General features: G+C 43.7%; 1 protein-coding gene and 1 non-coding gene across 4 annotated transcripts in view; both read right to left on the reverse strand.

The window, feature by feature from the left end:
- Positions 1-16,894, reverse strand: part of Ppih (peptidylprolyl isomerase H) — a 31,384-nt gene that overhangs the window by 13,200 nt on the left and 1,290 nt on the right. For all 3 annotated transcript variants that reach the window (XM_045149952.1, XM_045149954.1, XM_045149953.1), the window contains 5 exons: positions 11,038-11,080; positions 8,926-9,018; positions 6,243-6,330; positions 5,665-5,705; positions 4,451-4,540 (listed from right to left, as the gene is read on the reverse strand). In XM_045149952.1, coding sequence (XP_045005887.1) covers positions 4,472-4,540; positions 5,665-5,705; positions 6,243-6,330; positions 8,926-9,018; positions 11,038-11,080 — 334 coding nt within the window. In that variant the 3' untranslated portion in view covers positions 4,451-4,471. The remainder of the gene's footprint in view (positions 1-4,450; positions 4,541-5,664; positions 5,706-6,242; positions 6,331-8,925; positions 9,019-11,037; positions 11,081-16,894) is intronic.
- Positions 6,877-6,980, reverse strand: LOC123461095. Its single transcript, XR_006637413.1, has one exon. It is a non-coding gene; the product is annotated as a U6 spliceosomal RNA (small nuclear RNA).

The following is a 16,894-nucleotide window of genomic DNA, read 5'->3' on the forward strand; positions in this document are numbered from 1 at the left end:
ACAGAGCTCAACTTTAGTTGAGCAAAAAGATGAATGGGAGAGGGAGGTCAGCAGCTATTGAAAGAGAAGAGCAAGCTGAGTCCAGTGTAAGCAGAAGGCAGGCTCAGGGTGTCAACTAGGTTAAGGTGGCAGGCAGCATGCCTGGGCACTAGGGTATGCACGTGCCTCCAGTGCACGTTTGCACATTCCTGCTTCAGCATTTGCTCACATTAGTTCCTGGCCAAAACTGCCTGGCATTCGCTCTCTGCTAGACTATGCAGTAAGTTTTTACTGACTGTGTATAAGTACCAGATGCTCTGAGCACAAATCATGTCACAGATGAAGGTATTGTCACTGAAATGGTCTAATATTTGACTGGATCTCTATTTGAAAATAAGTCATTAGTCTGATGTTATTCCACAAATAAAAATAAATTCTAGATAATTTTCTAAGTATAAAGATAAGACTATAGCAATCCTCCCTCTTCTTTTTTGAGGTAGGGTCTCACTCTAGCTCAGGCTGACCTGGAATTCACTATGTAGTCTCAGGCTAGCCTCAAACTCATGGCAATACTCCTACCTCTGCCTCCTGAGTGCTGGAATTAAAGGTGTGTAGCCACCATGCCTGGCTGACTATAGCATTTTTTCAAAATACAGAAATTATGATTTGAGGTGCTGACAAAAGAGAATAGCTATTAAGAGACTGATAATCTTGATCTCATGAACTTTAGAACTTGGGTGCTTCCCCCTCCTGCTTTCTCATGGTCAGGAGTTCTCTGAACTGTGGGCACTCTTGCCTTCCCAGGAGCTCTTAATAATCTCTCCTCTTTCCTTCTCCCTTATCTTTCTCTCTCTCTTTTTTGTTTGTTTTTTGAGGTAGGGTCTCACTCTGGCCCAGGTTAATCTGAAATTTACTATGTAGTCTCAGAGTGGCCTTGAACTCATGGGAATCCTACTAACTCTGCCTCCTGAGTGTTGGAATTAAAGGCGCACATCACCACGCCCAGCTTTTCTTCTCTCTTTTTTCTGGGTAGTTTCCTAGGTAGGGTCTCACTCTAGCTCAGACTGACCTGGAACTCATTCTGTAGTTCCAGGCCAGCCTCCAACTCATGGCAATCCTACCTCTGCCTCCCAAGTGCTAGGATTAAAGGTGTGTGTCACAACACCTAGCTTTCCTTCTCTTAATAGTCTCTAAAAATAAGTTAGATCTTTATCTATTTTTTCCTTTGTTGTAGTAGACTGAATCCAGAACCCCTATGCATACTAGGCAAGCATCTACAATTAAACATCCCTTTCATTCTCAGTCTTTCTTTTTTGAGCATAAGTTGGCCTTGAGCTCACTATGTAGCATCAATCCTCCTACCTAAGGCTCCTAAGTGTTAAGACTATAAGCATAAGGTACCACACTCAGCTTTTTTTTTTTTGTTTTTGTTTTTCGAGGTAGGGTCTCACTCTAGCCCAGAATGACCTGGAATTCACTATGTAGTTTTAGGCTAGCTTTGAATTTATGGTGATCCTCCTACCTCAGCCTCCTGAGTGCTGGGATTAAAGGCGTGCACAACCATGATCTGCTTGTCCCCAGTTTATTTTTTTATTGTTTTGGTTTTTCAAGGTAGGGTCTCACTCCAGCTCAGGCTGACCTAGAATTCACTATGTAGTCCCAGGGTGGCCTCGAACTCATGACAATACTCCTACCTCTGCCTCCCGAACACTGGGATTAAAGGTGTGTGCCACCATGCCTGGCCCCAGTTTGTTTTATAAAATATTTTATTACTGGGCTGGAGAGATTGCTTAGTGGTTAAGGCACTTGCCTGTGAAGCCTAAGGAACCATGTTCGATTTCTCTTCAGATCCCACATAAGCCACACACACAAAGGTGAGGCAAGTGCAAAGTCACAGTCACACATGTGCACTAGGTGGTGCAGGCATCTAGAGTTCGATTGCAGTGGCTGAGATCTTGCGTGCCAACTGTTTCTAAAAAGAAAATTATTTTTGTTTTGTTGTTATTTCTGTCCGTCCCCCTGCCCCCGCCCCCATGGTAGGGTCTTGCTCTAGCACAGACTGCCCTGGAATTCACTATGTAGTCTCAGGGTGGTCTTGAACTCATGTCAATCCACCTACCTCTGCCTCCCTAATGCTGAGATTCAAGGCATGAGCCACCACACCTGGCCAAAAAAATTTTCTTAATTAAAAAAATTTTTTTTTAAAGATAGCAAAAATGAGAGAAAGAGAGAGAATTGGTGCACTGGGGCCTCAGCTACTAAAATCAAACTACAGATGCTTGTGCAATCTAGTGGGTATGTGTGACCTTGCACTTATCTCTCCTTTGTGCCTCTGGCTTATATGGGATCTGGAGAGTCAAACCCAGGTTCTTAGGCTTTGCAAGCAAGCGCCTTAACCACTAAGCCACTCTCCAGCCCCTAAATAAATAATTTAATACTTACCCTTCTCAGTCTTATTTTATCCAAACCTTGGTTAAAAGCAGGCACAAAGGCCAGGTGTGGTGGTGCATGCCTCTAATCCCAGCACTCAAGAGGCAGAGGTGGAAGGATTATGTGAGTTCGAGGCTAGCCTGAGACTACGTAGTCAATTTCAGGTCAGCCTCGGCTAGAGCAAGACTCTACCTCAGGGAAAAAAAAAGTGGACACAAGGGCTACAATATGACTTAATAGTTAAGGTACTTGCCTGTGAAGCCTAAGGACTCAGCTTCAATTCCCCAGTACCCACATAAGCCATATGCACAAGGTGGCACATATATCTGAAGTGCCTAGAGGCCCTGGCACACACATTTTTTCTTATTTGCCTCTAAGACGCTCAAATAAATATTTTAAAAAAGATAATTAAAAACAAAAAAAGTAGACATGAACCTAGTGTTTGGGGTTCAAGGTCTGTTCTAGACACCCCACAGACCCTGTATCAATATAAGAAAAGAAGGAAAGAAAGAGAAGCAAGACAGAGGAAAAGAGAGAATGAAAATGTGAAGCAAGAAGAGAAAGCAAAAACAAATGCCAAGGCAAAGTGATAAAATAAAAATGTTAGCCAGGTCTGGAGAGATGGTTAAGGTGCTTGCCTTCAAGGCCAAAGGACCCAGGTCTGATTCTCCAGGACCCATGAAAGTCAGATGTACAAGTTGGTGCATGCACCTGGAGTTTGTATATAGTGGCTGGAGGCCCTGGTGTGCCCATTCTCTGTTTCTCTGTCTGCCTCTTTCTCTCTCTTTTAAATAAATAAAATATTTTTAAAAATGTTAAACAGCCAGGCATGGTGGCACACAACTTTAATCCCAGGAATTGATTTCTTTTTTTCAAGGTAGGGTCTCACTCTGGTCCAGACTGACCTTGAATTCACTATGTGGTGTCAGGGTGGCCTTGAACTCACAGCAATCCTCTTACCTCTGCCTCCCAAGCACTGGGATTAAAGGTGTGCACCACCACGTTTGGCAATCCTAGCACTTGGGAGCGATAGAAGGATCTGTGAGTTTGAGGCCAGCCTGAGAGATAGTGAATTCCAGGTCTGCATAGCTAGAGTGCGACCCTACTTCAAAAAAAAAAGTTAGCTATTAGTAAATCCAGGTGAAAGGTTTATGGGTATTTAATGACATCTTCTCAACTTTTTTGTAGGCTTGAATTTCTCTTTTTCTTTCTGGTTTTTCAAGGTAGAGTCTCACTTTAGCCAGTGAAAAAAAATTTAAAGCAAACAAAACATCATCACCTCTCACCTTGATGGAAGTGATCAATTAACACTCATGTTCTGAGTATGTGCCTTTGAGAACATATCTTATTTCGGATGGCTTTTAAAAAAAATTATTATTTATTTGAGAGGGAGAGCAAGAGAAAGACAGAATGTGTGTGCCAGGACCTCTAGCCACTACATCTGGCTTATGTGGGTACTGGGGAATTGAACTTGGGTCCTTAGGGTTCACAGGCAAGTGCCTTAACTGCTAAGCCATCTCTCCAACCCTCTGATGACTTCTTAAAGGTGGAGACACTTTTCGATTCTGTTAGTATGTTGTCCAGTACAGAACAGGCAGGAGCAAGGATGAGCAGTACAGAGTCTGAGTGGGCTGCAGTGTAAGAGGGGTACCTCTGAGGCTGGCAAAATAAAGCCAGAGCCTCCAAGTGCAGTATCACTTCTGATGACAGGCACAACAGATGTGTCTCCTGGATGCCCATGCGGGTCTCAGGAGATCACCCAGAGATCAGACACTTCTAGTTCATCTAGTGTATGGAACTGCAGTGCTGTTAGAAACCACCTGAGTGGTTTTCAGAGTGACATGTTATGAAGTAGTAGAAATGTCACATTACATCCAGCACTCATTCTTCTTTTGATCCTTACAGAGACCCTAAGGGGAGGTGTCTTGTTCTGAGATGAGATCAAACCGAGAGGATATGGGCTCAGCCCCACATCTTTGAGTGGAAATTCTTCCCACCGACCATGCTGCCTTCTCCTAACTAGGGAGAAGGGCATACTTACCCAATTCAGTCTTGGTCTGGATTACATCTCCCCACACTGTGAGATCACCACAGGCAGCTTGGGCTTATTGTTGGGGCCTGTGGGGACATTCTAGAAAAGAAAGCAAATGAACATGAAATCTGTGCACCCAGGCACTTGCTTGCTCATGGCCTGATTTAATCTCTTTTGATAACTGCCAGCGCCTATGCTAAGGACCCAGGAGTCTGAGACTGTGTGTCCTAGCAGACAGGTAAAAAACATAGACCAAAGAGAAAATGTGCAGCATTGTAAAGTGGTCAGACTCATGGTACATAACAAATGTACTAGGTTATGAGAGAGAGTTGGGTGTAAGGGTCAGATGGAGTCACTACAGACATTCTTTAAGAGGTCTAAGAAAGAGTCACAGAAGTGGAGGTATTTGAGCTAGGCTTAGAAGGATAAATAGGAGGAAAAGAAAGAACATTATAGGCAGAAGAAAGGGCCTACGGAAAGGCTCAGGGCAGGAAAGACAAAAGGCATGCACCTGTATGCCCAACTTACAGAGGACTAGTAGCCTCGTAGGACTGGAGGCTGTGACAGGGGAAAAGGCCATAGAGAGGAAGGCAGGCAGGGAAGAAATAGACCATGAAGGGTCATCAAAGGCCAAATCTTACTGTCTTATGGGCTAAGAAAACTTGGCCTCTGGGCTGGGGAGATGACTCAGTGACTAAAAGCCCTTGCAGACAAAACCTGTTGGCTAGGGTTTAGTTCTCCAGAACACATGGTAAGCCAGATGCAAAAGGTAGTGCATGCATCTAGCATTTGTTTGCAGCAAGAGACTGTGGCATGCTCCCCCCACCCCCAAGCATGTGTATACAAATAAATTAAAAATATTTCTTTAAAAAGGAAAACTTGGGCTGGAGAGGTGGCTTAACAGTTAAGGTGTGTGTTTGAAAAGCCAAAGGACCTCAGTTTGATTTCCCCAGGACCCACATAAGCCAGATGCACAAGATGGCGCATGCGTCTGGAGTTTGTTTGCAGTGGCTGGAGATCTGGCGCTCTCATCCCCCCCGCCCCTCCGCCATGTCTTTCTCTCAAATAAGTAAATATTTAAAAAATTAAAAAAAAGGAAAACTTGACCTCTCTTCCCTTTCCCAAGGGAGTCTGTATGACTGGACACCATTTACCCTTCTCTGACTCCTTGCTGATACATCTCAGAAAGCACCAGCCTAGAAGGACATCCCAACAGGACTTACCTCAATCTTTCTCATCACTAGAAGTCCATCAATGATTTTTCCTGCAGGAAGAATGTGAGGTAACTTACTCAGCATTTTCCAGTCCCTAGTGCTCACTGCCCTTTAGCTATTATCTCACTGAACTCTCTTGCTAACTTTAGGAAACTGAGATTCATTGAGGTGAAATGATCTGTCACAGTAAAAAGTAGCAAAAGGCTGGAGAGATGGCTCAGCATCTAAAGGCACTTGCTTGCAAAGCCTGATGGCCTTGGGTCTGATTCCTCAGAACCCATATAAAGCCAGACACACGAAGTGGCACATGTGTCTGGAGTTTGCAGTGGCAAGAGACCCTGGTGTGTACACAGTCTCCTTCCACTGCCTCAATGCTGCCAATACACACTACCCAAGGGGTATATATGATAGGCAGCTCCTTTCTTCCTCTAGTTCTCTGACTGCACAACTCCCTCATCCATCTCCTTTAGCTTAGAAGCTTAGAGCAGTTACACCAACTGAGCACTCTCAGTGAGAGGATGAGGACTTGGATCCTGTGGAAGGCCCAATGTAGGTGAACCAGACAATGGGACAGAAGTAGGACTTACCAAACACTACATGCTTCCCATCCAGCCAATCACACTTGGAGCAGGTGATAAAGAACTGACAGCCATTTGTACTGGGCCCACTGTTTGCCTGCCAGAAACCAAACACACCTGCAATAAGTTTCTCTGGCCGTGTTAGTGAAGGGTAAGGTTCCCAAGAGCATGGAGCCCTGACTTCTCCATGCTTCTTTCAGCAACACTAACTGAGCACCTGCTAAGAGCCAGGGGCTAGGCTAGGACACAGAGATGAATGGGACACAGTCCCCACCCCTGAGAAACTGCTCCTTTAATCAATGTGCATTTTCCCCACTCTGTGAGGTTTTGTAATGTGAACCAGCGTTAATATATATATTTTTTTGTACATGTCACAGAAAACATTTTATTGGCCATTTGGATGGTTTATTTGCCAGGAAGGATGATCCTGTCATACTTCTGCTGGAACCAGTGCATGGCCTCCTCTTTGCTGATTCTGTGTTTGGCCCCAATGCAGCCTGTCCTGCACTTCTTGTCTGCGATGCTGAAGCCTGGCCTACCCAGCACCACACAGAAGTCCAGGCTGTAGATACCAATGCTTGGGTCATACCTGATGCCAAGGTCAATGTGTTCCTGGATCTGAAAACCAAAGTTTCCAGTATCTAAAAATATGGAACACTTCATGAATTTGCGTGTCATCCTTGAGCAGGGGCCATGCTAATCTTCTCTGTATCATTCCAGTTTTAGTATATGTGCTGCCCTAAGCAAGTACATGCTGCCAAAGCAAGCACCCAGTGTTAATTTTAAAACATTATTGCCAGCGTGGTGGCACATACCTTAATTCCAGCACTGGAGGCAGAAATAGGAGGATCACTGTGATTTGAGGCCAGACTAGTACTACATAGTGAATTCTAGGTCAGCCTGTGCTTGAGTAAAACCCTATCTCAAAAAAATTATTATGATGATTATTGTTTGTTTGAGATAGTCTCCCTCTAGTCCAAGGTGACCTAGAACTCACTCTGTAGACCAGGTTGACCTTAGAGTACTGGTGATCCTCTTACCTTAGCTTCTTAGCACTTGGGAGGCAGAGGTAGGAGGATTGTCGTGAGTTTGAGTCCACCCTGAGACTCCACAGTGAATTCCAGGTCAGCCTGGGCTAAATTGAGGCCCTACCTCAGAAAAGAAAAAGGAAAAAGTAAATGTAAATGTGGAGATTTTATTGCATACTCCTTTTATTATGAAGCCAGGTGTGGTGTTATATTCCTTTAATCCCAGCACTGGGGAGGCTAAGGTAATATCACCATGAGTTCAAGGCCAGTCTGGGTTACAGAGTGACTTTCAGTTTATCTTGGGCTATCGTGATATCCTGCCTTAAAACAAAACAGAGAACTGGCCTGTGATTCCAGCCTTGGGAATCTGAAGCAAGAGGATCCAAGTTAGTGCCATCCTGACTATATGTCTGATAAGTTATTATTGACTGAGAAAAAAACTGGAATTTATGTGAAATAGATCACTAGCCATAATCTGATGCTTAAATGGTTGGTTCTGTGTTCAGCTACAAAGGAAAAATGAGCATCCAATTAAAGCCAATCATTTTTTTTTGAGGTAGGGTATGGCTCTAGCCCAAGCTAACCTGGAATTCACTCTGTAGTCTCAGGGTGGCCTTGAACTCATGGCAATCCTCCTACCTAGGCCTCCCAAGTGCTGGGATTAAAGGCGTGAGCCACCACACCCGGCTAAAGCCAATCTTTTATATTGTATTTTATAAATCTTGTTTTTTGTAAGATGAACAGAGTGGCTGAGCCTTACCACCATAATCCTAGCACTTAGGGGACAGGGAATGAGGCAGGAGGATGTAAGCAAACTCAAGGCCTCCCTGGTCTATATAACTAGTTTCAAGCAAGCAAGCAAGGGCTAGACAGTGAAAAACTATCTCAAAAAAAAGCACATGCCTTTAATCCCAGCACTCAGGAGGCAGAGGTAGGAGGATCACCATGAGTTCGAGGCCAACCTGAGACTACACAGTAAATTCTATGTCAGCCTGGACTAGAGTGAGACCCTGCCTTGAAAACCCAAAACAAAACAAAACAACAACAACAAAAAATTGCAGTGAGTAAAGAGAAGCTATTTTTGATATCTATATCCTCAAGAACATCTCATGGATCTAAGGACCACCTGAGCTGGGCAGAGTAAGGCCAGCTTAAGAACAAGGGCAGAGGGCTGGAGAGATGGCTTAGTGGTTAAGCGCTTGCCTGTGAAGCCTAAGGACCCCGGTTCGAGGCTCGGTTACCCAGGTCCCACGTTAGCCAGATGCACAAGGGGGCACATGCATCTGGAGTTCGTTTGCAGAGGCTGGAAGCCCTGGCGTGCCCATTCTCTCTCTCTCCCTCTATCTGTCTTTCTCTCTGTGTCTGTCGCTCTCAAATAATTAAAAAAAAAAAAAAGAACAAGGGCAGAATTCCCAGGGCTGCATTCCATCCATCTTGACTTTGCTGCACATGTACAAGAATTTATTAACAACAGGTGTACAGGAACAGCTCTACATACTCTTATAGATCAGGGTCACTCTACCTTTAGTTACTGGTTTCACTCATTCTTCCTGGTTGTATAGCCTGGGCCAAGCAAGAAACGAAAATTAAGGAAATGGGGCCCACAAGACCAGGAATGAGCCAACTCTTACTCTAATGCCAGATCCTGACTGGACCTCACTTACCATGGAAAGCAGGCCTGGAGCTGAGTGTCTAAGTTTAAAATTTTCATCTGCAAATGGTCCCCGGTAAATACTGGCAACTCCAGTACCATCTCCCTGGGAGCAGAAAGAAAGGAGATGTTAGTGGGTTGGGGTGCTAGGCAACCTGGAAACCAAATTAACACTTTTGTACTTAAAGCCTAGATTCTTAAAAAAAAAAAAAACACCCTATTTTCCTATGTGTGCATGCGCACAAATGTGCGTGCGTGTGTGCATGTGCAAATGAGGGCCAGATACTTGCACCACTTTTTGCATCTGGTTCCACGTGGGTGCTGGGGAATCAAACCTGAGCTGGGAAGCTCTGCAAGCAAGTGCTTCAACTGCTAAGCAATCTTGCCAGCCCTGAAATCTTATTTTATTTTTTGGTTTTCCAAGGTAGGGTTTCACTCTGGTCCAGGCCTGACCTGGAATTCACTCTGTCTCAGGGTGGCCTTGAACTCATGGTTATCCTCCTACCTATGCCTCCCGAGTGCTGGGATTAAAGGTGTGCACCACCATGCCCGGCTGAAATCTTATTCTTGTTGGTCATTTTGGGAATAATAACTTTGATCCCACCCTACAATTCAAACAAGATGAACAGATAACTAAACACAAACAAACAAGACTCATGGGCATGACCTGGGGTTGTAGTTCATTGGTAGAATGCTTGCTAAAATATATAGGAGACCCTGCGTTCAGTCCCCAGCACTTATGTTTAAAAAAGAAGCTTTATTTGTATTAGCTCTTTGCTCTGTGGAGCAGGTGATTTTTTTTCATTTCCATTGTTCAGGTGAGCAAACTTAGCCTCTGTAATAAGGAAACTTGACCAAGGCCTTAAAAAGAAGCCCCAAGTTCAAAGGTAATATTGAAGGGTTGGAGAGATGGCTCAGCAGTTAAGGTGTTTGCCTAACAGCTGGGGTTCCATACCCCACAAAAGCCAGATGCACAAAAGTACCACATGTATCTGGACTTCATTTGCAGTGGCTTGAGGCTCTGGCATGTCTATTCTTTCCTTCCCTCTCTCTCTGCTTGCAAATAGTTTTTTTTTTTTTTTTTTAAAGCTAATATTGAGAAATGTCAAAATCAAGCCGGGCGTGGTGGCGCACGCCTTTAATCCCAGCACTCGGGAGGCAGAGGTAGGAGGATCACCGAGAGTTCAAGCCACCCTGAGACTCCATGGCGAATTCCAGGTCAGCCTGAGCCAGAGTGAGACCCTACCTCGAAAACGAACAAAAAGAAAAAAAAAGAGAAATGTCAAAATCAGTCTCCTCTAGTCAGTAAGGAGAAAGAACACAGGGTAGAATAGTTTTCAAACAGAATCTGGGGGCTGGAGAGATGGCTTAGCGGTTAAGGTGCATGCCTGTGAAGCCTAAGGACGTAGGCTCAATTCTGCAGGTCCCATGTAAGCCAGATGCTCTAGGTGGCACATGCATCTGGAATTCATTTGCAGTGGCTAGAGGCCCTGATGTGCCCATTCTCATTCTTTCTCTCTGTCTCTTTCTCCCTCTGTCTCTAATAAATAAATAATTAAAACAAAACAAACAATCCAGACAGGATCAAAGGTCCCAGGCTGCAGAGATGGCTTAGTGGTTAAGCGCTTGCCTATGAAACCCAAAGACCCTGGTTTGAGGCTTGATTCCCCAGTACCCATGTAAGGCAGATGTACAAGGTGGCACATACATCTGGAGTTCATTTGCAGTGGCTGGAAGCCCTGGTGTGCCCATTCTCTCTCTTTGTTGCTAGTAAATAAATAAAAAGATAATAAAAGAAAAAAATGGCAGCTAATTTCTAAGTTTCATGTGAACAATGAATATGGATCTGTCATGGATCATCTAGGCATGCTAGCCCCAAAGGCCAGGGTTTGGACCTCAGAGGTTAATGATTCAATTTAAGTGATGATATCTATTATCTAATAGCACAGTCAGTGGCAGCCAGCAATGCTACAGGATATTCCCACAACTGTGCTCTCTTTATCAAATGTAGCTATTGCACCTAAGTCTCAAGACTGGGGTCCCTGCGACAAAGGTATCAGTAGAAGCAACAGTAATAACAAAAACTAAGCCTCTGAGTTTTTGATTAGAAAGGAATAGTACTTACATTAACAAAATCTCCACCCTGAATCATGAAATCTTTTATGACCCTGAAACAGAAAGCAAAATTCTGTGAGAGAAGAGATTCTGTGGGGAAGAAAATGTTAACTAATTAATTAATTAATTAATTTCAAAATGCAGTGTTTATTGGCTTAGAAAATGATTCTTGGGGGCTGGAGAGATGGTGTAGCGGTTAAGCGCTTGCCTGTGAAGCCTAAGGACCCCGGTTCGAGGCTCGGTTCCCCAGGTCCCATGTTAGCCAGATGCACAAGGAGGCGCACGCGTCTGGAGTTCGTTTGCAGAGGCTGGAAGCCCTGGAGCGCCCATTCTCTCTCTCTCCCTCTATCTGTCTTTCTGTGTCTGTCGCTTTCAAATAAATAAATAAAAAATGAACAAAAAAAAAAAAAAAAAAAAAAAAAGAAAAGAAAATGATTCTTGGGTTTCAGAGAAGCCCTAATGGTTAAGGCATTTGCCTGCAAAGCCAGAAGACCCAAGTTCAATTCCCCCAGGTGCTCAAGGGGCATATGCATCTGGAGTTTGTTTGCAGTGGCTGGAGGTCCTGGTGTGCCCATTCTCTCTCTCTCTTCTATCGCTCTGCTTGAAATAAATAAATTAATTAAAAAAAATCTTAAAAAAAATGATTACTCTATCCTGAAGTGAGTGAGCTGAGAGTTTTAATAAGCTATAGGAACTTTAGAGTTGATCCAAGTATATTTCCTAGTACCTAAACACCAATTAAGAGAGGAAGGGGCTGAAACCTTGTGGGAAGAACTACCAACACATTCACTAAAGCAAAAGGTAGGTCAAAGGCTTAATGTAATTTGTTGGGGAAGCCAGGTATGCTGGCACACGTCTTTAATCCCAGCACTTGGGAGGGCAGAGGTAGGAGGATTGCCTTGAGTTTGAGGCCAGCCTGAGACTACAAAGTGAATTCCAGGTCAGAATGAGCTGGAGTGAGACCCTGCCTTGAAAACCCAAACAAAAAACAAAACAAAACAAATTGTGGGGTGAAAACAATAGAAAATATATGTGAGGGCTGGAGAGATGGCTTAGCAGCTAAGTCTCTTGCCTGTGAAGTGTAAGAAGGCATGTTTGAATCTCCAGGTCTCATATAGCCAGATGCAAAGTGATATAGTGTGACATGTTGCACATGCACACAAAGGGGGTACACACGTCTGCACTTTGTTCATATCAGCTGAAAGGCCCTGGCATGTCCATTCTCTCTCTCAAAAATAAAATAATAATAAAAAAAGAAAATACATGTGAAACAGGCTGCTGCACAGAAAGAAACTTCACAGCTCTCAGCTACTACCCAGGGTAAGGCCCTAACCTTTCAGAGCTTTAGCATCCTTATCAGTAGAATGCACAGGACACATGCCACCTCACAAGAATGCTATTGAAGATTAGAGAGCATAGCTTTGAAGCCCTTGAGAAGAGCTACGTGAAAGTTGTGATAATCAAAATAGAACCACTCAGCCGGGCATGGTGGTGCATGCCTTTATTCCCAGCACTTGGGAGGCAGAGGTAGGAGGATCTCCTTGAGTTCAAGGCCACCCTGAGACTCTCAGGTCAGCCTGGGCTAGAGCAAGACCCTACCCTGAAAAACCAAAAAAAAAACCACTGGTGTCAACCTCGACAAAAATAAGTACAGAAAACCAATCATGAAGGTCAGGTTCTCAGAGATGATTGCTGCTAGAACTCAACCTTGCACAAAGGCTACCACAGCCTTAAGTAAAATATACTTTGGGGCTGGAGAGATGGCTTAGTGGTTAAGGCACTTGCCTGTGAAACCTAAGGACCCAAGTTCAACTGTCCAGATCCCATGTAAGCCAGACACACAAGGTGACACAAGCATGTCAGACATGAGCACTAGGTGCAGCATGCATCCAGAATTTGATTGCAATGGCTGGAGGCCCTGGCATGCCAACTCACTCTCCCTTACTCACATTAAAAAATACACATGCACACATATATATGTATGAGGACATCTGTCCAAGAATTATCAATTCAGTGCTGGAAAGATGGCTTAGTGCTGTTTAAGGCACTTGTGTGTAAAGCTTAAGGTCCCAAGTTTGATTCCCCAGAACCCACATTAGCCATCGATACACAAGGTAGCACATGCATCTGGAGTTCATTTGCAGTGGCTAGAGGACCTGGTACACCCATTATTTCTCTTTATCGCTCTCTCTTTAATAAATAAAATAAAAATAAAAGAATTGTCAGTTCAGTTTCAAAGTGGTGCTAATCATAGTATTGGCCTTGTGGCTAAAGATTATTGTTTCAAAATATCGTAGCCAGAAAACTAATAAATTAAATTAAAAAATAAAAATATCGTAGCCAAATATATATATATGATATATGCAATCTTCATTTCTACTTTCAAAAACTTCCCTTGGCTTCAACCTCCATGAGCACAGCTTACTATGGCACATGTATTCATATTGCAATGCTGTTATTCCCAGATATCATTCTTTGGGGAATCTCTGACCATCATTTAATTTAGGTAGACATCAATATGCTGACAACATTATTAACCATGGTGAGGCCATAGGGATAGATTCTAAATTGAAAGGAAACAAAGTACTACTACATTACACTTCCACTGGCCCGGGGGAATGTGACTATCTTAACTATATCTTGCTCATTTTAATGCCAACCAGTAGAATAAATTATGTGTACTAATTTTTATATACACAATTATAGTTTTTAAAAATATACTATTTTTATTTATTTGAGAGAGTGAAAGAGAATAGGTGTGTCAGGGCTTCTAGCTACTGTGAATGAACCCCAGATGCATGCACCACCTTGTGCATCTGGCTTACATGGGTCCTGGGGAATCAAACCAAGATCCTTTGGCTTTGTAGGCAAGCACCTTAACTGCTAAGCCATCTCTCCAGCCCCACAATTATAGTATATATTTTTTAAATTTGCATTCAGCCAGGAGTGATGGTGCATGCCTTTAATCCCAGCACTCATGAGGCAGAGGTGGGAGGATTGATGTTGGGTTTGAGGCCAGACTGGGACTACAGAGTGAGTGCCAGGTCAGCCTGGGCTAGAGTGAGAACCTACCTCAAAATAACCAAACAGCAACAAAAAATCTGCATTAATATAAAGGGATGAACAAGACAGGATATTAGTCTCTATCACACCTTCCAAGGCTCAGGGTCCATTGCGGAAGAAGTGGTGGAAACAATGTAAGAGCCGAAGGAAGGGTAGGACTCCTTACAATGTGCTCCTCCAAATGGCCTGTATATCTATGACTTTACAGTGCCTGACACTACCTACACAAGACCATACTAGAAGAAAAAGATGATGACATCAAAACTAAACAGAGACTGAGAGGGGGAGGGGATATAATGGAAGGTGGAGTTTCAAAGGGAAAAGTGGGGGGAGGGAGGGAATTACTATAGGATATTGTTTACAATCATGGAAGTAGTCAAAAAAAAAAAAAAGACAGGATATTGGAATGTTGAGTCCTTTTTTTTTTTTTCTTTTTCTTTTTCGAGGTAGGGTCTTACTCTAGCTCAGGCTGACCTGGAATTCACTACGTATGTAGTCTCAGGGGGGCCTTGAACTCATGGCAATCTTCCTACCTCTGCATCCTAAGTGCTGGGATTAAAGGCCTGTGCCACCATGCCCAGCTGGTCCTTTCTGTTTTAAATACATAAAATGAACTAATGGGGAGTACAAACAGTTAGAATATTTAATAAATCTTCACATCAGTTGTTGAGTCTAGAAAAACATTTTTTGTGTGTGCACGTGCATGTGGAGGTCAAAGGACAATTGTGAGTACTGATTGTCACCTTCTACCTTGCTTGAGGCAAGGTCTGTCTTGTTCACAGCTGTAAATGACAGCTGGCTGGTCTGCAAGCTTTGAGGGTTCTCCTGTTTTCACCTTCCATCTTCCTGTAGGAGTAGGGATTAGATGCTCACTGTGTCTGGCTTTAGGTGAGTTCTGGGGAATCTGAACCCAGGATGTCATGCTTGCACAGCAAGCACTTTGCTCAGATCCATAAAACATTTCTTTTTGTTTGTTTTTATTAATTTATTTGAGAGCAACAGAGAGAGAAAGAGGCAGACAGAGAGAGAATGGGCGCACCAGGGTCTCCAGCTGCTGAAAACAAACTCCAGATGCATGAGCCACCTTGTGCATCTGGCTTACATGGGTACTGGGGAATGGAGCCTCGAACCAGAGTCCTTAGGCTTCACAGGCAAACACTTAATCGCTAAGCCTTTCTCCAGCCCCTCTTTTTTTTTCTTTAAGTATTTATTTATTTGAGAAAGAGGGAGGCAGACAGGGAGGGAAGGAGAGGGAGAGAATGGGCGCACTAGGGCCTCTAGCCATTGCAAATGAACTCCAGATGCATGACACCACATACACCTGGCTCACATGGTTCAGGTGAATCGAATCTGGGTCCTTAAGCATCACAGGCAAGTGCCTCAACAGCTAAGCCAGCTCTCTAGCCCCATCCACAAAATATTTCTCCTCCCTCCCTCCCTCCCTCCCTCCCTCCCTCCCTCCCACCCTCCCTCCCTCTCTCACACTCTCTCTTTCTTTCTTTCTTTCTTTCTTTTTTTGGTTTTTCAAGGTAGGGTCTCACTCTAGCCCAGGCTGACCTGGAGTTCACTATGTAGTCTCAGGTTGGTCTTGAATTCAGGGTGATCCTCCTACCTCTGCCTCCCAAGTGCTGGGATTAAAGGTGTGTGCTATCATGCCCTGCTCATAAAATATTTCTCATCATGATCTAAGAATTCACTTTAGGGCTGGAGGGATGGGTTAGTGGTTAAGGCACTTGCCTGCAATGCCTAAGGACCGAGGTTTGATCCCCCACAACCCATGTAAACCAGATGCACAAGGGGAAGCATGCCTCTGGAATTCATTTGCAGTGGCTGGAGGCCCTGGTGTGCCCATTCTTTCTGTGTCTCAAGTAAATGCAAATAAAGAATTGCTTCTGACTCTACTTTCTTCATTATTCCCATACTACAGCATCATAATGACTTACACAGCTTTCATGCTATATACATACTATAAATAATCTAAGGCTGGAGAGATGGCCCAGTGGTTAAAGCACTTGCCTGCAAAGCCAAACAACCCAGGTTCAATTCCCCAAGACCTACATAAGCCAAATGCTCAAGGTGGCACATATGTATGGAGTTGGTTTGCAGGGGCTGGAGGCCCTGGCACACCCATTCTCATTCTTTCTTCTCAAATAAATAAATAAAAATCATCTAGAGATGGTTTAAGGTGCATAGGTTATATGCAATTTTTTTTGTGTGGTGCACAATATAAAACCCAGGGCCTTATGCATGGTGGGTAAATTCTCCACCATAAAGCTACATGTCATGTTAAATAACAGACTTAAGTGCCAAATATTTTGATATCCATAGGAGGCCTGGAACCTAAAGATACCAAAGGCACTGGAGAGATGGTTCAGTGGTTAGAGGTACTTGCTAGCAAAGCTGTTGGCCTGGGTTCAATTCCCCAGTACTCATATAAAGCCACACACAATGGCAAGAGGCCCTATCATGCCCATATGCTCCTTTCTCTCTCAAAAATAGATAAATAAAATTTTTTATACAAGGTAGGATCTTGTTATAGCCCAGTAAAAATATTTTTTAAAAACTAAAGGTACAGACTGGAAAGACAGCTTAGCTGTTAAGGCGCTTGCCTGTGAAGCATAAGGACCCTGGTTCAAATCTCCAACACCCACATAAACCAGATGCACGAGGGGGTGCATGTGTCTGGAGCTTGTTTATAGTGGCTGGAGGCCCTGGTGTGCCCATTCTCTCTATCTGCCTCTCTCTCAAAATTAATAAATAAAAACTTTCAAACACATAAAAAATAAAAGATACCAGGCTGGGCA

Source organism: Jaculus jaculus, chromosome 5 (assembly GCF_020740685.1).
Source record: "Jaculus jaculus isolate mJacJac1 chromosome 5, mJacJac1.mat.Y.cur, whole genome shotgun sequence".
In the NCBI taxonomy this organism is placed as follows: domain Eukaryota; kingdom Metazoa; phylum Chordata; class Mammalia; order Rodentia; family Dipodidae; genus Jaculus; species Jaculus jaculus.